The sequence below is a fragment of the Triticum aestivum genome, chromosome 4A, assembly GCF_018294505.1.
Source record: "Triticum aestivum cultivar Chinese Spring chromosome 4A, IWGSC CS RefSeq v2.1, whole genome shotgun sequence".
Taxonomy (NCBI): Eukaryota; Viridiplantae; Streptophyta; class Magnoliopsida; order Poales; family Poaceae; genus Triticum; species Triticum aestivum.
The window spans coordinates 23,413,357-23,437,957 of record NC_057803.1 but is presented as its reverse complement, the minus strand read 5'-3'; the positions used below and the strand labels follow the sequence as shown (position 1 = coordinate 23,437,957).

The 24,601-nt window shown below is 44.1% G+C and overlaps 2 protein-coding genes and 2 long non-coding RNA genes across 5 annotated transcripts; 2 read left to right on the top strand and 2 right to left on the bottom strand.

Annotated features, from left to right (window-relative positions):
- Window positions 1–277: 277 nt before the first annotated feature.
- Window positions 278–1,726, bottom strand: LOC123084868 (uncharacterized). Its single transcript, XR_006439439.1, has 3 exons — window positions 1,640–1,726; window positions 1,032–1,222; window positions 278–442 (listed from the first exon to the last, which is right to left on the bottom strand). It is a non-coding gene; the product is annotated as an uncharacterized lncRNA (long non-coding RNA).
- Window positions 1,727–1,862: 136 nt separating this feature from the next.
- LOC123084867 (uncharacterized) lies at window positions 1,863–4,519 on the bottom strand. Of its 2 annotated transcripts, none has more exons than XR_006439438.1 (6): window positions 4,201–4,519; window positions 3,958–4,103; window positions 3,486–3,688; window positions 2,784–2,926; window positions 2,244–2,479; window positions 1,863–1,955 (listed from the first exon to the last, which is right to left on the bottom strand). It is a non-coding gene; the product is annotated as an uncharacterized lncRNA (long non-coding RNA). The 2 variants fall into 2 exon arrangements; XR_006439437.1 differs by having other exon boundaries at window positions 3,554–3,688; window positions 4,201–4,517.
- Window positions 4,520–4,718: 199 nt separating this feature from the next.
- LOC123081614 (uncharacterized) lies at window positions 4,719–5,050 on the top strand. Its single transcript, XM_044504161.1, has one exon. The coding sequence runs from the start codon at window positions 4,728–4,730 to the stop codon at window positions 5,010–5,012; it is 285 nt and encodes a 94-aa protein (XP_044360096.1). The 5' UTR covers window positions 4,719–4,727; the 3' UTR covers window positions 5,013–5,050.
- Window positions 5,051–5,823: 773 nt separating this feature from the next.
- Window positions 5,824–8,171, top strand: LOC123081615 (pentatricopeptide repeat-containing protein At2g41720-like). Its single transcript, XM_044504162.1, has 2 exons — window positions 5,824–6,158; window positions 6,899–8,171. Exons 1-2 carry the CDS (start codon window positions 5,919–5,921, stop codon window positions 7,898–7,900), a joined length of 1,242 nt encoding a protein of 413 aa, XP_044360097.1. The 5' UTR covers window positions 5,824–5,918; the 3' UTR covers window positions 7,901–8,171.
- The last annotated feature ends 16,430 nt before the right edge of the window (window positions 8,172–24,601 follow it).

The window sequence follows — 24,601 nt, the reverse complement described above, 5'->3', positions numbered from 1 at the left end:
TTGTCGTGGACTCGTGGTTGGATGCTTGGTGTGGTTGTTATAATATACTAGATGACCCGTTGCGCAAATGGCACAAAGGGCTGCAGCAAACCAGGTACTCATAGGAAGTTAGTATGCACTGAGATAAGGCGTAATCAGTAACTGGTTGTTCAATCCGTAACTACTTGCTGATACAGAAAAGTATCACCAAGCAGAAAGGTTAAGGGACATGTTAGTCTATGGGCAAAAGACTCATATACCAAACCGAAATAGAGGATCTGAGATCAAATACTTGATGTGTAAAATTTTGCTAACGAACCAAAGAAAATCTGATTCATCTCTTTATTTATTACTGTAAAACAAAGCAACACAGTAGTAGGATGATACAAATCCACACACATGCATGGCGGAATGCGCCGTTTGTCTCTGCTCTGCCTCCCTCCTCTCAACCATCCACCGTGACCTGACTTAAGAGAGTATAGTCAGCGATGAATAAGGTCTGAACTTGAAACAACTAATGTCAGCAAGACCCCAAGGCTTGAAGCTTTGCATATAATAAAAAACCAATTCCCAACTATTTTTGCCCAAACATCCCAAACAAGCACCATGTATTTTAAAGAGAAATTCAGTCCAAGCAGCTTCATTAAGCCTTCAGGTGCATAATCAATCACTGTAGTGTTCTAGCCTTAAGAAACTGAAAAAGAAACAATCAAAAACAAAAGTAAAATCATGTGTAGCAGCAGCAAAAGCAAAACTAATCACATTCTGTCATTCTGACCTATCATCTTTTAAATCAAACTACACAAGAATAAAATTATCTAACAGAACATGAACACCATGTATCCTATTCAGAGCGGTACCAAAAAGGAGAGACATCTTCACTGCATATATATGCTAGATAATCAAAAATCTGAAAGCATCTTAGAGGAAGCCCTCACTGAGAACCTTGGCAGACGTTCATGAAGCTGCACCTACATTAGCTAACAATTACTCAAATCTGTCTAGTACACAAATAACACAGTTGAACAACAGATAAATAGGAAGAGACATACATGAATTGCAGTCAGATTTACATGCCTGCTGCTCCTCGACACTGCAACCCTTCCTCGAGGGCCGACACGATTTGGTCTGCTTGTTTTGTTTACTCCGGCTATTCATTGTTGGTGCTGGATTTTTATTGTCTTTTGGGAGGAGCACATTCCTATTCCTTTTTTTTTGCGGGAAACGTTCCTATTCCTTTGAGCTGCATTCCAAAATATTGTACATACGTACTGCTACTGTATGAGTGGATATAGAAGAATAGATAAAAAATCAACGAAAACAATACAGATAACTAACAAAAATTGCAGGAAAACTAATTATGCCTGCCTTCTTTTAGATAATATAAGATAGTTTAGGGGCTAAACCAACTAATTAATAAAAAGGAGAGCATGTATGTAGTTCATCTAGTTATTATGAAACATGTGCTTCATAAGCATATGAGTGTTGTGATATCTGTCAGATTTTTCGGATTAGAAGGCAGTGTTACATAGCAATGAAGCAAAATTTAATTCAGATTTCAATCAAGGAAACAAAAAATCTGAATTATTAATTCAGATTTGAATTAAGCAAAAAAAAATACAGAATTAGCCACCAAGGGGAACTTGGGAAGAGTATGTACCAGGAGCCAAAAATCAGAGGCGTATGCGTATGCAGTGACGTGATGGACGAAGATGACTACTTGAGCTTCTCCAGATCACAACACCTGCAAAAGTGATGCAAGCAGCAACATGAAATAATTAGAATGCAATGTTAGATATCCAATCAAGGAAAAAGAAATTCAGATTCGAATTAAGGAAACAAAATTTCAGAATTAGCAATGGACGGGGAACTTGGGAAGAATATGTACCAGTAGGAGGGAAAAATTGAAGGAGTATGCGTACGCAGTGAGGGGGCCGGCGAAGATGACTACTTCGGTGTCGTCCAGCCCGCACCACCTGAAATTAGAAATATTTAGAAAACCTAACTCCTTCTAAATATTTACAGGAGTTTCTTCCCAACTCCAGTCAGACTACTTATGGTTATCAATATTCAATAGTCAGAACACATAACTAGGAGTCTAAATACCGAGGTACAAATTCAACAAAAAAAAGCACCCACAAAATGGGACATAAAGGAACATAGGCAGAAATCCAGCATCGAAATCTTCATGCTTGATACAAGGAAGATAATCAAACGTATGCAGACACTAAAATGCAAGCAAGATTAACTGACAGATTAAGTACCAATTAATCGAAGCAAGTCGATGTGCCTTCAACCTTCTTGCCAGCTGACAAATGTCTGCGGAAACTGGACAACAGACTGAGTTCAGCAAAGTAAGTGATTAGTTCCTATAAGTGCATTTCCCAGCTGAGTGTTGCATGCTACATAGAGGGTCAATCTCCACGTCGAGCGGACAAATGGAAGGAACTACAGCCAACAACTATATGCATCTCAGCCACCGGAATGTAACTCTAGATACCTGCACAACAAGAAATATCACCGGTCAACAAAATATGTACTATCCATTCAGAAAATTCATTGAGTATAGAAACTGTGTCAAAATCTCCAAAGTTGAATCATCTCAGCATCATTAAACAAAATCGGCATTTGAGATGGGGAACAACAAAATGTCTATCATTGTTTTTTTACTCTGCGCATTATCAAGTAATAGTTTCACCACTACTATAATGATAGCGTAGTTGGATGGGGAAACCATTCGTAGCCTGCTGATTAAAAACTAATAGGAACATGCTAACAAAACAGATGCGGCCATCATCGTGCACCTGCAAATGATTTAGTGCTGGCCGTCCACCTCGACGGCTTGTATCGGCAGCAGGCCGGCCCTCATCTGCCTGTCCAGCACAGCAGCACGGTTAGCTCCAGAGAACATAATCTTGGTGTGGAATCGTAGCTTAAAGACCAAATCCTGTGTAAGAGAGGATGTGTATGAAGTCAGAGAATAGAAAAAATGTGGCAAACAATAGCTCATCGCATCATTTCAAATACCATACTACACCCAAATTGCGGCATTACTGGAAAGAACCAGCATCTATAAGTAATATCACTGTATTTGGGAACCAACTATCCTATTTCCAAACCCTAGAACATTCCTAATCAAAACAGGAAATCATCTCCTAACCCTGGTAATTTTTTTAGAAAGTAATAGCTTGAGACAACCTGAGAACTACTAATAAAAAAAGGAAATCCACACACACCAACTCCCGTGGCTCAAATTAAATTGAATCTTAAAATACTAATTAACCACTCAGTAATAGTTAGTTGCTTTCAAGAAATGGATGGCTTCGTTCACTTAGATTTCCAAGAAAAAGAAATCAAAAAACAAAAGGGAGTAAATCTTTTGTTCTGAATCTATCCCCGTCACTCTCATAAAAAAGAAAACTGCAAACAAGAACAGAACACATGAACTTGGATGAGGAAACATCAATCTAAATCCAAAGTACATCCAAAGCTCCGCAAACGCCTACCCAAATTACTTGAAGAAACATCTCCTTATTTTCCCCATGAGCTAAACCGCACCAAGAACAGCGCGTACCGAGAACAGCTCGTGAGCGGGGAACAACAAAAAGGTCCATCCCTCCGCCGCTCATGTACAGCAGCTCGCGCCACAGGTTGCGCCGCTTCTCCGTGCACCGCAGTACTGTACTGCAAGATGCGCTGAATTGAATAGCTGCAAAAGCAAAATCCAATTGGAGATGCTTAGAGTGGAATTCAGTATGATGGCTTGTCCATTCGACAACCAGAACTGTAAATCTCAAAGCATTTATATGAAACCGACTTCAAAATATGAGGTGAATAAATTCTAGTAGAGCAGATGTATTTACTGCACCACATACTGCGTCTTTGCACAAACTAATTAACTAAATCCTGCTTCAAACATCCCATATGGTTCACTATAGTAGCACACATGTTTACAGAACATGAAGTATTTCAGTTTACCTATGCCAAATTTACTTGCTACTCATACGGTTGCAGATTCTTATGAAAAATTTGGGAACCAAATAAAGTTGTAGTCCTTCCTGGTCAGGAACATGCCGCCCTTCTTTCTGTTCAAGAACCAGTCCGGCTCCTTGAACTCTCCAGCCCTGCACTCCCCCATAGAACACAAGAGCACGGATCAGCACCACACCCAACCCACCCACTACGACGAGATCTGATGAGAACGGAGAAGGATTTTCTAACCTATTGTTCATGTCGATGTACCACTTCTTGCAGACGATGTTGGAGAAGCAGCAGCCCACAGAGGTCAACGCGAACATGATGTTCTGGTTGAACATCCATGGCTTCGTCGCCGGAGACGGGACCCTCCGCCTCACCTAGCTCCCTGCCGCCGGCGCCCCACCTCTGGTCCTTCCCCGAACGTCCCTCGACGATGAAGGAGCAACCAACCGGCACCAGCGTTGGGTGGGGAGAAGAGGGGGGCGCGCCGGCCGCCCTGCTCTGGGCGACAGGAGGAGCACCGGCGGCGGCTCGGGGAGGGGGGGGGGGGGGGGGGGGGGGGAGGCGGCTAGGGTTCTGCGGGGTGAGGGAGGAGGAAGTGAGCGAGGGGAAAGGGAGAGGACAGGAAATCACGCACTATTTATAGCGCGAATAAAAGAAGACGTGACTGGTGCCGCTAGTTGGCCGCACTTGCTTATCCTCTATATATTCAATACCGGCAAATCCTTTTTCGTCTAATCTCAAGCAGAAGCTGCCGCGAGTTCACCATAATGGCTGTCGCCGCGGCTCGCTGCCGCCTGTGGCGCGGGATGCGAACCGCAGCCGCCGCCACCGTGTCAGGCGAAGAGCTGTACGCGTCCCTGCTCTCACACCTGGTGGCGGAGCCGGAGTGCCGCGTGAAGGCCACCATGGAGGAGGCGACCTCCTCGGTCCCGCACCGCGACGACGCCTTCTGGGAGCCCCTTGCCGCGGCCCTCCTCCGTGCGTCCTACCCAGCCAAGGCGCACCTCGTGATCTCATCATACCCTGTTTTTTCAGTTCCAATCCATTTGTGATTTCTTCATAGTTCTATTTAGTACTAGCATTCGAGATCCCGAAAGCTCTCACAAGAACAACAGCAGAAATCAAACAAGGAAATGGAATTTCAGGCAGGATTTTCGGTTTCGTATTGATAAGTTAGGAGAAATTCCCCAGATTCAGAAACAGATCAACTAGGTTTACTCCTTACACTGGAGAAATAGCAAACCAAGGCACCAAGGGATATTTCAACTCTTTCCCACCCCCTGTGTTTTATAGCTGACAGGTTTATTGAGGTAACAATCCTAACTGAAAGATAAAAGTAACTAAATGCAGGCAATTAACAGCCAACACAACGACTCGCTAAGAGGGTGACTCCAGCACCGTGGATTTTAACTCGTCTGGTTAACCTGTCGAAGTGGTATGCTCTTGTTTCTTAGAACAGAGAGTTCAGGCGAAGAGGGGAATTCAGAGATGCAGGGCTGACAGCTTTGTTCATAATTTTATTTACTAGAAGCGGTAGAGAAACTCCCCTGCCCACTTCTCCCACGTGTTAGAATCAGATCTGCGATGCATGTGGTGGCCTGAGGTATAGCAGATATAGCTTAGTCTATAGCCAATATGATCAGTGAGTTTTGTGTGGTAGTTTTTCCAGATTCATGAGATTTCTTCTTTGTATTTGTAATGACAGATCTTTATCAGGTGAACTAATATGAGACTAACATTGGATCAGGTCTTGGAATGGAAGCTAGAGAAGCTACTAAAGGAAGGGGTTAATAGTTATAATTGTGAACCCTACTCGACAATAATCCGTTTCTGTGGAGAGACAAGGAATGCAGCTCTTGCAATGAGAGTCGGCCGCACTTGCTTATCCTCTATATGTTCAATACCGGCAAATCCTTTTTCGTCTAATCTCAAGCAGAAGCTGCCGCGAGTTCACCATAATGGCTGTCGCCGCGGCTCGCTGCCGCCTGTGGCGCGGGATGCGAACCGCAGCCGCCGCCACCGTGTCAGGCGAAGAGCTGTACGCGTCCCTGCTCTCACGCCTGGTGGCGGAGCCGGAGTGCCGCGTGAAGGCCACCATGGAGGAGGCGACCTCCTCGGTCCCGCACCGCGATGACGCCTTCTGGGAGCCCCTTGCCGCGGCCCTCCTCCGCGCGTCCTACCCAGCCAAGGCGCACCTCGTCAGCTCATCATACCCTGTATTTTCAGTTCCAATCCATTTGTGATTTCTTCATAGTTCTATTTAGTACTAGCATTCGAGATCCCGAAAGCTCTCACAAGAACAACAACAGAAATCAAACAAGGAAATGGAATTTCAGGCAGGATTTTCGGTTTCGTATTGATAAGTTAGGAGAAATTCCCCAGATTCAGAAACAGATCAACTAGGTTTACTCCTTACACTGGAGAAATAGCAAACCAAGGCACCAAGGGATATTTCAACTCTTTCCCACCCCCTGTGTTTTATAGCTGACAAGTTTATTGAGGTAACAATCCTAACTGAAAGATAAAAGTAACTAAATGCAGGCAATTAACAGCCAACACAATGACTCACTAAGAGGGTGACTCCAGCACCGTGGATTTTAACTCGTCTGGTTAACCTGTCGAAGTGGTATGCTCTTGTTTCTTAGAACAGAGAGTTCAGGCGAAGAGGGGAATTCAGAGATGCAGGGCTGACAACTTTGTTCATAGTTTTATTTACTAGAAGCGGTAGAGAAACTCCCATGCCCACTTCTCCCACGTGTTAGAATCAGATCTGCGATGCATGTGGTGGCCTGAGGTATAGCAGATATAGCTTAGTCTATAGCCAATATGATCAGTGAGTTTTGTGTGGTAGTTTTTCCAGATTCATGAGATTTCTTCTTTGTATTTGTAATGACAGATCTTTATCAGGTGAACTAATATGAGACTAACATTGGATCAGGTCTTGGAATGGAAGCTAGAGAAGCTACTAAAGGAAGGGGTTAATAGTTATAATTGTGAACCCTACTCGATAATAATCCGTTTCTGTGGAGAGACAAGGAATGCAGCTCTTGCAATGAGAGTCTTTGAGTGCGCAGAGGCACAGGGAATTCAACTGAACACTAGCATTTTTAATGCTCTTATTAACACTTTCTTGTCTGTCGGAGATCTCCTTGCTGCAGTGACCTTATACGAGACCATGGAAGGAATAGAGGACTCCAAACTTGACCGTGCTACATATGATGCATTCATATATGCATTTTCGCGACTCCGAAGTGGCGATGCTATGATGAACTGGTACTTGGCTGCAAAGAATGCAGGGTTTATTCCGGGTACTCAAGCTTTCGAATCTTTGATAGTGGGATTTATTCTGTTGAACAAGCTAGATGATGCTGAGTTGGTCTTCGGAGAAATGGTTTCATTTGAAACGAAGCCAACCTGTACTATTTTGGAGGCCAAGCTTGAGGTGCTTTATAGAACAGAAGAGGTTAATAGGGTCAGAAGTTTCATAAAACTTGTCAGTGATGGCAACTGGGAGTTGAATAAAGCTCTGGTTGACAGACTAACAAGACTATGCCTGGATGGAGGTGAAATTGATGTAATGGAGCAGCTGCTCGCCCTAATACAAAAGGAAGCACACTTTAGTTCTGTAACTCAACTGCATTGTGGAATTATCAGGTTCTATGCTAGTGCAGATCTCTTGTCAGATATGGAACATGCAATAGGCCGGATGTTGGATGATGGCATGATGTTTCTGTGCCCAGAGGATGTTGAGGCTATTATTTGTTCATATTTTCGTCACAGGGCCTTTGATAGGTTGGAGATCTTTTTAAACCGCATCCGAAGTTTGTACATGCTCACCCGCTCTAGCTATGATATATTAGTTGCTGGATTTCGGAGGTTTGACTTGCATCAAACACTTGAGGCAACCATAAAAGATATGAGGGAAGCTGGATTTGCATGATGTTCCAAAAAAGTATGTACACTGGCTTCCTTTGTTTGGTATTTCCAGAAGTTATAAATAAAGTGCATCGAACTATCAACATCAGGTCTTGGTGCCACTTTTCCTAGCTCTAATTGGGTTTAGGAACGATCTCTCGACAGGCACAGTATCATGTTGATTATTTATCTATTTAACCAAGATGTCACAAAGCTGTAGTGTATAGAGTATGTAGCGGTTTGTGTAGTGGGGATGGGTTTTAACCCTCACTCTGCAGACCAGTGAGAGGGTTTTTGCTTCCTAACATGCCATTTAGGTACGTAGTTGTTGTATCTTACAGGCACATTATCATGTTTTTTGCTGTAAGTTGTTATCACATTTCACCTTGTTAGGCTCGAAGTTCTTAAAGCCAGCCCTCCTGATTGTAAAATATATTCTGATAGATAGTATGATTTATTTATTTCCCCCGAAAAGGGGATAACCCCGGCCTCTGCATCATATAGTATGATTTTGATAGCCCTTGTCTGAAGTATTTTGCATAAATACACTTCCATTCTTTTCTTTTTCATGTAATAACATACTTAGGAGTACTTCACCGGTCCATTTGACCAAATGAGACCCTTTTACTAAAACCAGTAAGATAAACTACACTTTGCTACTGTCAAACCACCTGATGTACTTACATAGCAGACATAGTAACATAATCAACTAGCTAGGAAGATAATCTGAGGTGAGCTAGATTCTTCTTTTTCCTTGTGGGACACCTTTGTCATCAAGAAGCCGTATTTCTATAGTTTCCTTGCTAGCCTCTCTTAGTTGCCAAAGTCAAACAAATATGTATCGTTTCCAGCTGGCCGGCTGGTTATCTTTAGATGGGTTGGCTGGTAATTGGTGGATTAAGACGTACGAAAGAGGTTGCTATATAGCCAGGACCTAGTATATAAGCCACGTTGTTGCTTTGTTTGTGTGGTATCATGGAGTATTTAACAAAAAACTACCACAATTCATGGAACCGTGCCTATAAATTACCACTTTATAAATTCGTGCGAAAAACTACCATTTTTTCATTAATCCTTGACTAAAAACAACCATTTCTGAAAAGTGTCCGATTTGGCCTTTTAAACGCGTTTCTGACTAGTTGGGCCCACACATAAGCGGACTAAAAAAGCAATCGGGTCCCTAGTTTTTTTTTTAAAAAGCAATCCAGTCCGGCCCCCGTCCGTAGCTGTGGCCAGCCATGGCTGCCCGTGGCAAGACAGATCGACCCCGACGATGTCGCCAGTGGCCGCGTCGCACACGACGCTGGGCCATGCGCACCACGGAGGGGAGAGCGACCGGGTGGCGCTTGCGGAGGCCACTGCGGCATACATCCATGGACTGAGCGCGCCGGTCGGGTCGTTCAGGGAGGACTTGAGAGAGAGAAGCACGAGCAGCGGGAGCGCCGCCGATGACGCGGTAGTGATGGTGAGGAGCGGGAGCAGAAGCAGGCAACCTGTGCGGCCATGGCTGGCCACAGCCACAACTGAGGGCCGGCGAACATCACACATGGGGTGTTTGGGCGGCGGCGGCTTGCCTTGCGAATGAGGTGCGGGGAGGAGAGGATGCACTGGGCGCTCCAGAGCGGGTCGTTGAGGTCGGCGCCGTGGGCCTCGAGCTCCGTGGCCAGCCCGCCGTCCAGCACCAGCCTCCCGCCGCCGGCCTCCACCCACCACCGCACCGCCGTGTCCGCGGCCCCCTCCTCCGCGCCGCCGGCCTCCACCCACCGTCGCACCGCCGTGTCCGCGCCCCCCTCCTCCGCGCCGCCGCCGCCTCCGCTCTTCACCACCATCCTCCTCCTCCTGCCGCTGCCGCTGCTACAGGACTGGATTGTTTTTTTGAAAAAAATAGGGACCCGATTGCTTTTTAGCCCGCTTATGTGTGGGCCCAACTAGTCAGAAACGCGTTTAAAAGAGTCAAATCGGACACTTTTCAGATATGGTAGTTTCTAGTCAAGGATTAACGAGAAAATGGTAGTTTTCCGCACAAATTTGTAAAGTGGTAGTTTGTAGTCATGGTTCCACGAATTGTGGTAGTTTTTTGTTAAATACTCGGTATCATGCTGAAGGAAGGGATACTAGATAATATCTGGTCTTTAGTTCCGCTAACTTGTTTTAACTTTTCTAGGGTCTAATTCGTGGGTATTTTCAGTATTAAGCAGTCACTTCCAATGGAACCACAGATGACACAAACCATCTCATAGGGTCTAACTTTGACCATCGATTTGATCAAGAAAATATATGTTATATGCCACAATAAGTATACCATTAGAGTCGTATTTGAAAGAAGTTTCCAATGGTATATTTTTTGTGGCATAAACATATATTTTATTGCTAAAATCTATGGACAAAATTAGACCCAAATTACAAGGTGGCCTTGTATACTTGTAATGGATGAATGGAGAGAATCTATCCATATAACATTAGTTATATCCTTAAATCTTAATCCTTTCCATGGAACGTATTTTGCAGCAGGATAGGACTAATCGCAATCCAGCATGCATTAACTACCAGTATGGTGCAGAATTTGGTGAAGAACAAAAAGGATAAAAATGCATTGCAAATTTGTGAGAAAAAATAACATAGAATTAGTATATATGCAACTCCAGACTTGAGCGCAATAATGGTTGCTTGTGCCATTATTTTGTATGTAGATGGTTAATATCAAAGGAAACAAAAATGGACCCCGTTTGGATGAGAAGATAAATAATTTGATATTGGCCGAGTAATATTTTTGCATCTGTTCGAATTTAAAGATTCAGGCAAATAATTCTAACATTCTTGACCTCTCATAATCTAAGACATCAAGCTCTAGGTGAGATAGACATTCAGATATTTAATAGCTCTGGTAGTTATAGAACACAAGCCAATAACTGACTTCAACTCGGTTAGTTACAGAGGTAAATGGCGTGTAGAAACCGAATAACACTCGAGGAAACAAATGATTCCTAGATAGAACCATAGAAGTATGGGTTCTCAAGTATACTTTAGGTTTGGCATAATTGGGTCCTCGACACTGGATCTGTTAAATCATCACATAATCTATCACATTGTGCTCATGGCGGTAATGCGTCCTAAGGTGAGCACCCACCTCCTTGACGCCTAAGCGTCGACTAAGCGAGGTGGGCAAAATTGTAAGGCGCTGCCAGGGCGGCTTGTTGAAAGTGCAACTATCCCTAGGTGGTTTTGGTAATTCATAACAACATATAGCTCATTGAGCTAATGCTATTCCAAGATGATTATTTCAGGAAAGCTCAATGATTGGCATGGCATGGATGGTGAAAGTGGAACCCTCAAAATGCTAAGGACAAAGGATTGGCTCAAGCTCAAAAGCTCACGACTCTTCATTTTATATTTTAGTGATCCAAGATCACATTGAGTCTTTAGGAAAAGCCAATACTATCAAGGAGGGATGAGGTGTTGCTTAATGAGCCTCTTGCTTCATGTGCTTAGTGATATGCTCCAAAACCCTGAACTACTTTCCCATATCCACATATGACCTAAACCCTAAGCCAAACTCGGTCCTACCGATTCTTTCTATCCGGCGCCACCGAGTTTCACTTGTCATAAGCCACTGCCAAACCCTAGCAATTCGGTTCTACCGATAGGGATCTCGGTCTCACCGAGATGGGATTACAAACTCTCTGTTTCCCTTTCGTAACTTTTTGGTCTCACCAAAAGAGCGAATCGGTCCCACCGAGATTCCAATGTAAATTCAGTGTTTCCTTTTTGTAACTTTTCGGTCTCACCGAAACAGCAAATCGGTCCCACCGAGTTTGCCTGACCAACTCTCTGGTTAGCTAATTACCAAAATCGGTCTCACCGAGTTTGTGTAATCGGTCTCACCGAGATTACGTTATGCCCAAACCCTAACCATATCGGTCCTACCGAGTTGCATGTCAGTCCCACCGAAAATCTCTAACAGTCACTAGGTTTACCTTTTTGGTCCGACCGAGTTTGTTGATTCGGTCCCACCGAGATTGGAAAACTGTGTGTAACGGTTGGATTTGTTGGAAATATGCCCTAGAGGCAATAATAAATAAGTCATTATTATATTTCCTTGTTCATGATAATCGTTTATTATCCATGCTATAATTGTATTGATAGGAAACTCAGATACATGTGTGGATACATAGACAACACCATGTCCCTAGTAAGCCTCTAGTTGACTAGCTCGTTGATCAATAGATGGTTACGGTTTCCTGACCATGGACATTGGATGTCATTGATAACGGGATCACATCATTAGGAGAATGATGTGATGGACAAGACCCAATCCTAAGCCTAGCACAAAGATCGTGTAGTTCGTATGCTAAAGCTTTTCTAATGTCAAGTATCTTTTCCTTAGACCATGAGATTGTGCAACTCCCGGATACCGTAGGAATGCTTTGGGTGTATCAAACGTCACAACGTAACTGGGTGGCTATAAAGGTGCATTACAGGTATCTCCAAAAGTGTCTGTTGGGTTGGCACGAATCGAGACTGGGATTTGTCACTCCGTGTAAACGGAGAGGTATCTCTGGGCCCACTCGGTAGGACATCATCATAATGTGCACAATGTGATCAAGGAGTTGATCACGGGATGATGTGTTACGGAACGAGTAAAGAGACTTGCCGGTAACGAGATTGAACAAGGTATCGGGATACCGACGATCGAATCTCAGGCAAGTACAATACCTCTAGACAAAGGGAATTGCATACGGGATTGATCAAGTCCTTGACATCGTGGTTCATCCAATGAGATCATCATGGAACATGTGGGAGCCAACATGGGTATCCAGATCCCGCTGTTGGTTATTGACCGGAGAACGTCTCGGTCATGTCTGCATGTCTCCCGAACCCGTAGGGTCTACACACTTAAGGTTCGATGACGCTAGGGTTATAAAGGAAGTTTGTATGTGGTTACCGAATGTTGTTCGGAGTCCCGGATGAGATCCCGGATGTCACGAGGAGTTCCGAAATGGTCTGGAGGTAAAGATTTATATATGGGAAGTCCTGTTTTGGTCACCGGAAGAGTTTCGGGGTTTATCGGTAACGTACCGGGACCACCGGGAGGGTCCTGGGGGTCCACCAAGTGGGGCCACCAACCCCGGAGGCTTGCATGGGCCAAGAGTGGTGAGGGACCAGCCCCTTAGTGGGCTGGTGCACCTCCCACAAGGGCGCATGGCGCCTAAGAGGTGGAAAGGGGGCAAACCCTAAGGGGATATGGGCCTTAGGGCCCATATTGGTGCGCCTCCCTCTCCTCTCCCCTCTTGGCCGCCACCCCCTTTTCCATCTAGGGCTGCCCCCCCCTAGGGGTGGGAACCCTAGAGGGGGGCGCACCCTCCTCCCTCTCCCCTATAAATAGTGAGGCATTGGGCTGCCCATAACACGCGATTCGATCTCTCGTTGCTGCAGCCCTGCGTCTCTTCTTCCTCCTCCTCCTCTCCCGTGGTGCTTAGCGAAGCCCTGCTGGATTGTCACGCTCCTCCATCACCACCACGCCGTTGTGCTGCTGTTGGATGGAGTCTTCCTCAACCTCTCCCTCTCTCCTTGCTGGATCAAGGCGTGGGAGACGTCACCGGGCTGTACGTGTGTTGAACGCGGAGGTGCCGTCTGTTCGGCACTAGGATCTTCGGTGATTTGAATCACGACGAGTACGACTCCTTCAACCCCGTTCTCTTGAACGCTTCCGCTTAGCGATCTACAAGGGTATGTAGATGCACTCTCCTTCCCTCGTTGCTAGTTTCTCCATAGATAGATCTTGGTGACACGTAGGAAATTTTTTGAATTTCTGCTACGTTCCCCTACAGTGGCATCATGAGCTAGGTCTATTGCGTAGATTATTTGCACGAGTAGAACACAAAGTAGTTGTGGGCGTTGATTTTGTTCAATATGCTTACCGTTACTAGTCCAATCTTGTTTCGACGGTATTGTGGGATGAAGCGGCCCGGACCGACCTTACATGTACTCTTACGTGAGACAGGTTCCACCGATTGACATGCACTTGGTGCATAAGGTGGCTAGCGGGTGCCAGTCTCTCCCACTTTAGTCGGAACGGATTCGTTGAAAAGGGTCCTTATGAAGGGTAAATAGCAATTGGCATATCACGTTGTGGTTTTGCGTAGGTAAGAAACGTTCTTGCTAGAAACCCATAGCAGCCACGTAAAACATGCAAACAACAATTAGAGGACGTCTAACTTGTTTTTGCAGGGTATGCTATGTGATGTGATATGGCCAAGAAGAATGTGATGAATGATATGTGATGTATGAGATTGATCATGTTCTTGTAATAGGATTCACGACTTGCATGTCGATGAGAATGACAACCGGCAGGAGCCATAGGAGTTGTCTTTATTTATTGTATGACCTGCGTGTCATTGAACAACGCCATGTAACTTACTTTACTTTATTGCTAAACGCGTTAGCCATAGAAGTAGAAGTAGTCGTTGGCGTGACAACTTCATGAAGACACAATAATGGAGATCATGATGATGGAGATCATGGTGTCAAGCCGGTGACAAGATGATCATGGAGCCCCGAAGATGGAGATCAATGGAGCTATATGATATTGGCCATATCATGTCACAACTATATAATTGCATGTGATGTTTATTATGATTATGCATCTTGTTTACTTAGGACGACGGTAGTAAATAAGATGATCCCTTACAAAATTTCAAGAAGTGTTCTCCCCTAACTGTGCACCGTTGCTACAGTTCGTCGCTTCTAAGCACCACGTGATGATCGGGTGTGATGGATTCTTACGTTCACATACAACGGGTGTAAGACAGTTTTACACAGCGAAAACACTTAGGGTTAACTTGACGAGCCTAGCATGTACAGACATGGCCTCGGAACACGGAGACCGAAAGGTCGAGCATGAGTCGTATAGCAGATACGACCAACATGAAGATGTTCACCGATGATGACTAGTCCGTCTCACGTGATGATCGGACACGGCCTAGTTGACTCGGATCATGTAATCACTTAGATGACCAGAGGGATGTCTATCTGAGTGGGAGTTCATAAGATGAACTTAATTATCCTGAACATAGTCAAAAAGACCTTTTGCAAATTATGTCGTGAGCTCGCGCTTTAGTTCCACTGTTTAGATATGTTCCTAGAGAAAATATAGTTGAAAGTTGAAAGTAGCAATTATGCGGACAGTAGAAAGCTTATGTCCTTAATGCACTGCTCAGTGTGCCGAACCCCAAACGTCGTTTATGGATGTTGCGAACATCGGACATACACGTTTTGATAACTACGTGATAGTTCAGTTAAACGGTTTAGAGTTGAGGCACTAAAGACGTTTTCGAAACATCGCGGAACATATGAGATGTTTCAAGGGCTGAAATTGGGATTTCAGGCTCGTGCCCACGTCAAGAGGTATGAGACCTCCGACGATTTTCTTAGCCTGCAAACTAAGGGAGAAAAGCTCAATCGTTGAGCTTGTGCTCAGATTGTCTGAGTGCAACAATCACTTGAATCGAGTGGGAGTTGATCTTCCAGATGAGATAGTGATGTTTCCCCAAAGTCATTGCCACCAAGCTGCTAGAGCTTCGTGATGAACTATAACATATCAGGGATAGATATGATGATCCTTGAAATATTCGTGATGTTTGACACTGCGAAAGTAGAAATCAAGAAGGAGCATCAATTGTTGATGGTTGGTGAAACCACTAGTTTCAAGAAGGGCAAGGGAACAAAGGGATACTTCATGAAACGGCAAATCAGCTGCTGCTCTAGTGAAGAAACCCAAGGTTGAACCCAAACCCGAGACTAAGTGCTTCTGTAATAAAGGGAACAACCACTGGAGCAGAATTACCCTAGATACTTGGTAGATGAGAAGGCTGGCAAGGTCGATAGAAGTATATTGGATATACATTGTGTTGATGTGTACTTTACTAGTACTCCTAGTAGCACCAGGGTATTAGATACCGGTTCAGTAACTCGAAATAAAAGCTACGGAATAAACGGAGACTAGCTAAAGGTGAGCTGACGATATGTGTTGGAAATGTTTCCAATATTGATATGATCAAGCATCGCACACTCCCTCTACCATCGAGATTGGTGTTAAAACCTGAATAATTGTTATTTGGTGTTTGCGTTGAGCATAGACATGATTGGATTATGACTATCGCAATACGGTTATTCATTTAAAGAGAATAATGGTTACTCTATTTATTTGAATAATACCTTCAATGGTCTTGCACCTAAAATGAATGGTTCATTGAAATCTCGATCGTAGTGATACACATGTTCATGCCAAAAGATAGTAATGATAGTACCACCTACTTGTGGCACTGCCACGTAAGTCATATCGGTATAAAATGCATGAAGAAGCTCCATGTTGATGGATCTTTGGACTCACTCATTTTTGAAAAGTTTGAGACATGCGAACCATGTCTATTGGTATATATGCATGAAGAAACTCCATGCAAATGGACCGTTTGAACTCACTTGATTTTGAATCACTTGAGACATGCAAATCATACCACATGGGCAAGATGACTGAAAGCCTCGTTTTAGTAAGACGGAACAAGATAGCAACTCGTTGGAAGTAACACATTTTGATGTGTGCAGTCCAATGAGTGCCGAGGCATGCAGTGAATATCGTTATGTTCTTACTTCACAGATGATTCGAGTAGATGTTGAGAATATTTTCTTGATGAAACACAAGTCTGAATTATTGAATGGTTCAAGTAATTTCAGAGTGAAGTAGAAGATCATTGTGACAAGAGGATAAAATGTCTATGATATGATCATAGAGATGAATATCTGAGTTACGAGTTTTGGCACGCAATTAAGACATTGTGGAAATTGTTTTACAATTAATACCGCCTGGAACACCATAGTGTGATGGTGTGTCTGAACATCATAGTTGCACCCTATTGGATATGGTGGGTACCATGATGTCTCTTATCGAATTACCACTATCGTTCATGGGTTAGGCATTAGAGACAATCGCACTCACTTTAATAGGGTACCACGTAATTCCGTTGAGATGACACCGGTTTAGAGAAATCTATGCTGTCATTTCTTAAAGGTTTGGGGCTGCGACGCTTATGTGAAAAAGTTTCAGGTTGATAAGCTCGAACCCAAAGCGGATAAAATGCATCTTCATAGGACACCCAAAACAGTTGGGTATACCTCCTAATTCAGATCCGAAAGCAATAGGGATTGTTTCTTGAATCCGGTCCTTTCTCGAAGAAAGGTTTGTCTCGAAAAATTGAGTGGGAGGATGGTGGAGACTTGATGAGGTTATTGAACCATCACTTCAACTAGTGTGTAGCAGGGCACAGGAAGTTGTTCCTGTGGTACCTACACCAATTGAAGTAGAAGCTTATGATAGTGATCATGAAGTTTTGGATCAAGTCACTGCCGTACCTCGTAGGGTGACAAGGATACATACTACTTCAGAGTGGTACAGTAATCCTCTCTTGAAGGTCATGTTGCTAGACAACAATGAACCTACGAGCTATGGAGAAGCGATGGTGGGCCCAAATTCTGACAAATGGTTAAGAAACCATGAAATCCGAGATAGGATCCTTGTATCAGAACAAAGCATGGACTTTGGCGGACTTGCTCAATGATCGGCAAGCCATTAAGATAAATGGATCTTTTAAGAAGAAGACGGACGTGGATGGTAATGTCACTGTCTATGAAGCTCGACTTGTGGCAAAGAGTTTTTCACAAGTTCAAGGAGTTGACTACGATGAGATTTTCTCATCCGTAGCGATGCTTAAGTCCGTCGGATTCATGTTAGCATTAGCTGCATTTATGAAATCTGGCAGATGGATGACAAAACGAGTTTCCTTACCAGTTTTCGTAAGGAAAGGTTGTATGTGATACAATCAGAAAGGTTTTGTCGATCCTAAGGATGCTAAAAGGTATGCTAGCTCCAGTGATCCTTCCATGGACTGGAGTAAGCATCTCGGAGTTGGAATGTGCGCTTTGATGAGATGATCAAAGATTTTGGGTTTATACAAAGTTCATGGGAAACTTGTATTTCCAAAGAAGTGAGTGGGAGCACTATAAAATTTCTGATGAATATATGTTGTCGACATATCATAGATCAGAGATGACGTAGATTTTCTAGAAAGCATATAGGGTTATTTGAAAGGTGTTTTTCAATAGAAAACCTGGATTAAGCTACTTGAACATTGAGCATCAAGATCTATAAGGATAGATCAAAATGCTTAATAATACTTTCAAATGAGCACATACCTTGACATGATCTTGAAGGTGTTCAAGATGGATCAGTCAAAGAAGGAGTTCTTGCCTGAGTTGTAAGGTATGAGGTTAAGACTTAAAGCTCGACCACGGCAGAATAGAGAGAAAGGACGAAGGTCGTCCCCTATGCTTAAGACATAGGCTCTACAGTATGCCATGCTGAGTACCGCACCTGAAGTGTGCCTTGCCATGAGTCAGTCAAGGGGTACAAGAGTGATCCAAGAATGGATCACAGGACAGCGGTCAAAGTTATCCTTAGTAACTAGTGGACTAAGGAATTTTCTCGATTATGGAGGTGGTAAAAGAGTTCGTCGTAAAGGGTTACATCGATGCAAGCTTGACACCTATCCGGATAGCTCTGAGTAGAGATACCGGATACGTATAATGGAGCAACAATTTAGAATAGCTCCAAGTAGAACAGTTATTTGGAATAGCTCCAAATAGAGCGTGGTAACTGCATCTAGGAGATGACATAGAGATTTGTAAAGCACACACGGATCTGAAAGGTTCAGACCCGTTGACTATAACCTCTCTCACAAGCATAACATGATCAAACCCAGAACTCTTGGGTGTTAGTCACATGGGGATGTGACCTTGAGTGTTAATCACATATCGATGTGAACTGGATTATTGACTCTAGTGCAAGTGGGAGACTGTTGGAAATATGCCCTAGAGGCAATAATAAATAAGTTATTATTATATTTCCTTGTTCATGATAATCGTTTATTATCCATGCTATAATTGTATTGATAGGAAACTCAGATACATGTGTGGATACATAGACAACACCATGTCCCTAGTAAGCCTCTAGTTGACTAGCTCGTTGATCAATAGATGGTTACGGTTTCCTAACCATGGACATTGGATGTAATTGATAACGGGATCACATCATTAGGAGAATGATGTGATGGACAAGACCCAATCCTAAGCCTAGCACAAAGATCGTGTAGTTCGTATGCTAAAGCTTTTCTAATGTCAAGTATCTTTTCCTTAGACCATGAGATTGTGCAACTCCCGGATACCGTAGGAATGCTTTGGGTGTATCAAACGTCACAACGTAACTGGGTGGCTATAAAGGTGCATTACAGGTATCTCCGAAAGTGTCTGTTGGGTTGGCACGAATCAAGACTGGGATTTGTCACTCCGTGTAAACGGAGAGGTATCTCTGGGCCCACTCGGTAGGACATCATCATAATGTGCACAATGTGATCAAGGAGTTGATCACAGGATGATGTGTTACGGAACGAGTAAAGAGACTTGCCGGTAACGAGATTGAACAAGGTATCGGGATACCGACGATCGAATCTCGGGCAAGTACAATACCGCTAGACAAAGGGAATTGCATACAGGATTGATCAAGTCCTTGACATCGTGGTTCATCCGATGAGATCATCGTGGAACATGTGGGAGCCAACATGGGTATCCAGATCCCGCTTTTGGTTATTGACCGGAGAACGTCTCGGTCATGTCTGCATGTCTCCCGAACCCGTAGGGTCTACACACTTAAGGTTCGATGACGCTAGGGTTATAAAGGAAGTTTGTATGTGGTTACAGAATGTTGTTCGGAGTCCCGGATGAGATCCCGAACGTCAGAGGAGTTCCGGAATGGTCCGGAGGTAAAGATTTATATATGGGAAGTCCTGTTTTGGTCACCGGAAGAGTTTCGGGGTTTATCGGTAACGTACCGGGACCACCGGGAGGGTCCCGGGGGTCCACCAAGTGGGGCCACCAACCCCGGAGGCTTGCATGGGCCAAGAGTGGTGAGGGACCAGCCCCTTAGTGGGCTGGTGCGCCTCCCACAAGGGCCCATGGCGCCTAAGAGGTGGAAAGGGGGCAAACCCTAAGGGGATATGGGCCTTAGGGCCCATATTGGTGCGCCTCCCTCTCCTCTCCCCTCTTGGCCGCCACCCCCTTTGCCATCTAGGGCTGCCGCCCCCCCTAGGGGTGGGAACCCTAGAGGGGGGCGCACCCTCCTCCCTCTCCCCTACAAATAGTGAGGCATAGGGCTGCCCATAACACGCAATTCGATCTCTCGTTGGTGCAGCCCTGCGTCTCTTCTTCTTCCTCCTCCTCTCCCGTGGTGCTTGGCGAAGCCCTGCTGGATTGTCACGCTCCTCCATCACCACCACGCCATTGTGCTGCTGTTGGATGGAGTCTTCCTCAACCTCTCCCTCTCTCCTTGCTGGATCAAGGCGTGGGAGACGTCACCGGGCTGTACGTGTGTTGAACGCGGAGGTGTCGTCCGTTCGGCACTAGGATCTTCGGTGATTTGAATCACGACGAGTACGACTCCTTCAACCCCGTTCTCTTGAACGCTTCCGCTTAGCGATCTACAAGGGTATGTAGATGCACTCTCCTTCCCTCGTTGCTAGTTTCTCCATAGATAGATCTTGGTGACACGTAGGAAATTTTTGAATTTCTGCTACGTTCCCCTACAGGATTTTGTGTGGAGGCTATATATACCCCTCCACCTCCTCTTCATTCGTGGAGAGAGCCATCAGAACAGATACACAATTCCAACTCATATGTTCTGAGAGAGAACCACCTACTCATGTGTTGAGACCAAGATATTCCATTCCTACCATATGAATCTTGATCTCTAGCCTTCCCCAAGTTGCTTTCCACTCAAATCTTCTTTCCACAAAATCCAAATCCTATGAGAGAGTTGAGTGTTGGGGAGACTATCATTTGAAGCACAAGAGCAAGGAGTTCATCATCAACACACCATTTGTTACTTCTTGGAGAGTGGTGTCTCCTAGATTGGCTAGGTGTCACTTGGGAGCCTCCGACAAGATTGTGGAGTTGAACCAAGGAGTTTGTAAGGGCAAGGAGATCACCTACTTCGTGAAGATCTACCGCTAGTGAGGCAAGTCCTTCGTGGGCGATGGCCATGGTGGGATAGACAAGGTTGCTTCTTCGTGGACCCTTCATGGGTGGTTGCTTCTTCGTGGACCCTTCATGGGTGGAGCCCTCCGTGGACTCGCGCAACCATTACCCTTCATGGGTGGAGCCCTCCGTGGACTCGCGCAACCGTTACCCTTCGTGGGTTGAAGTCTCCATCAACGTGGATGTAGGATAGCACCACCTATCTGAACCACGGGAAAAACATCCGTGTCTCCAATTGCGTTTGAATTCTCCAAACCCTTCCCTTTACATTCTTGCAAGTTGCATGCTTTACTTTCCGCTGCCAATATACTCTTTGCATGCTTGCTTGAATTGTGTGATGATTGCTTGACTTGTCCTACAATAGCTAAAATCTTCCAAGAACTAAAATTGGGAAAAGGTTAAGTTTTTATTTGGTCAAGTAGTCTAATCACCCCCCCTCTAGACATACTTTCGATCCTACAAGTGGTATCAGAGCTTTGGTCTCCATTTGCTTTGATCTCCATAGCTTTTGGTGGTCATAGCCTTGGTTTCACAACCTAGGAGAGTATGGCGTCTAGCGAGGGAAATTATCACCGTAGAGGTCCTTACTTTGATGGTACTAATTTTGCTAGTTGGAAGCATAAAATGAAAATGCATATTCTTGGACATAACCCCGCTGTTTGGGCTATTGTGTGTGTTGGTTTGCAAGGTGACTTCTTTGATGGGAAAGAACCAAACCGTGAAGCTACCGCGGATGAGTTGAAGATGTTGCAATACAATGCTCAAGCTTGTGATATTCTCTTCAACGGATTGTGCCCCGAAGAATTCAACAAAATCAGCCGTCTTGAGAATGCAAAGGAAATTTGGGACACTTTGATTGATATGCACGAAGGTACCGACTCCGTCAAGGAATCCAAGTTGGATGTGCTTCAAAGTCAACTTGACAAGTTCAAAATGAAGGATGGTGAAGGTGTCGCTGAAATGTACTCTAGGCTTGCTCTCATCACAAATGAGATTGCCGGCTTAGGAAGTGAAGAGATGACCGATAGATTCATCATCAAGAAGATTCTAAGAGCCTTGGATGGAAAATATGATACCGTATGCACATTGATCCAAATGATGCCCAATTACAAAGATCTCAAGCCAACGGAGGTGATTGGAAGAATTGTTGCTCATGAGATGTCACGTAAGGATAAAGAGGAACTTCACAACAAATCAAGTGGTGCCTACAAAGCCTCATGTGAAGCCCCTACATCATCAAGTGAGAAACAAAACTTCAATGAAGAATTGAGCTTAATGGTGAAGAACTTCAACAAGTTCTACAAGAGTAGAAGCAAAGATAGAAGCTTCAAGTCAAGGTCCTACAATGACAAAAGATCTTCTAGTCAAGAGCGAAACTGCTACAGTTGTGGAAGACCCGGACACTATTCCAATGAGTGTACGGCTCCCTACAGGAGAAGAGAAGATTCTCCAAAAAGAAGAAGCAAAGAATCACCACCAAGAGAGAGAAGGAGTAGAGATGATCGTTATGAACGAAGATACTCACGGAGAAGTAAGGATTCGGAAAGGAAGGAAAAATCATCAAGGAGCTACACAAAACGAAGACATCAAGCTCATGTTGGTGAATGGGCATCCGGCTCCGACTCCGACAGCCACTCCGAGAGAAGTTATCACTCCGACTCCGAAGATACTCAAGATGAAGGTGTTGCCGGTCTAGCACTTGTGTCAACCAACTCCTACGACATATTTGACTCACCAAATGAAGGAATTGGAAGATGCTTCATGGCCAAAGGTCCTAAGGTAACACACCCCGAGTATGTTGATTTCAATAGTGATGAAGATGACTTGTTAGGTGATGATTTGCTTGTTGACAACTCTAGTGATGAATACTATGATGGAACGTCAATTAATCATGCTAATCAAGATAAAACGAATGCCAATGATAAGGAGAAGATTGAGGCTCTAACTAAAGAACTAAACACTCTTAAGTTAGCTCATGAAACTATCTTCGAAGATCATTGAGAACTTTTAAGAGCTCATGAGAAATTACGCTTTGAAAAGCTCAATCTTGAGCAAGAGGATGAGTTCTTAAAAGCAATCAATGATGATCTCCGCAAGAAAAGTTCTTCTTACATTGCCAAGCGTTTACTCTTATCCACTTACATGCCTCAAGTCAAGTCTAGTAACAAGAACAAGAAAGATTCTTCCTCTAGCAGTAACAATGATCATGCTAAATCCAATATTGTTGCTTCTAGTAGTTCTCTTGATTCCACTAATGATTCTCTTAGCCAAGTTACACTTGAGCAAGAAAATAGCTTATTGAAGGGAATTATAGAGAAAGGAGTGTACAAAAGCCTTGCCGGGAGTAAGCAATTCGAGGAAATTGTGCGCAAGCAAGGAATGCACTGGAAGAATCAAGGTGTTGGTTTTGAACGAAAGTTCAATGCCAATGGAGTTGAGTGGGAAGAATATCAATACCCCAAGACAAAGTTTGTTCCTCAACAAGAGAAGTATGATACTTCTTTCAAGGGGACACAAGCTCAAGATGATCTTCCACCACAAGACTACAAGCAAAAAGGCAAGGACAAGGTTCAAGAGGAAATTGATGCATTTGAAGAAGCTCCTAAGACCTTAGTCAAGTGGATTCCCAAGACTACTTCAAGTTCCACTTCATCAAGTACGACTACAACTCCAAGGATTCCCATCAAGATGGTGTGGATCCAAAAGAAGAAGAACTAGAGAGTTCTTGAGGGTGACTCCGCCAACATACTTCACTCTTATCATTTTGGCAAGAACAAGTGCAATCAACTTCCACATCTTGCACTAGTTCAAGGAGTCACAAACCCTCTTGTTGGTAAGACAAGGGACAAGGCAACCTAAAAGTTTTCATGGACATCATCTTGTGTGTGCATCACTCTATGTCTATGGATATCCTTGTTTGTTCCTTGTGGGACTAACCCATGTAGGTATTGAAAGTGCAATTCACTCAAATGGATAGCTCCAAGTGATCTACATCAACATTGAGCATCCACATCTTCAACATCTACATGAAGTCATCATCGACAAAACCCGAGGTTAGTTCATCCCTCTAAGGGGGGATATCACATCTAGGGGGAGCTTTACTCTAAGACTTGAGCTAAAGCAACTCTAAAGATGTGAACACAACAATGCTTTATGTAAAAGTGGTAAGCCCACTTGAGCTTAAACGATGAGTATGACCTATGATCAAGTGTTCTCACTTGACTCCTAAGTCAATATACTCATATATAGATGACCTTGTCATCGCAAATTGCTTGATAGATGCTAGAATTGGTTGTGCATGCCTTGTCACATATTTCATTTGCCATCTTATTGTGTGAGCATGCTAGTTGCATATTTTACTCATTCGAGGACATCCACTTGTTGTTTTGATTGTTTGGTTTTATTTCCTTTTGCCAAGTGGATGGACAAGAATACCTAAGAACCTCCTCTAGCTATCTATGTTTTTCTCGTCTCAAACTCTATTCATGCTACATCACAAAATTTGATCAAGTCAGATTCGAACCACTCTGTGTGAGGAGCGCTCGGAGTCCCCGATTCGTCATAGACTTAAACTTCCAAAACCTCTTTA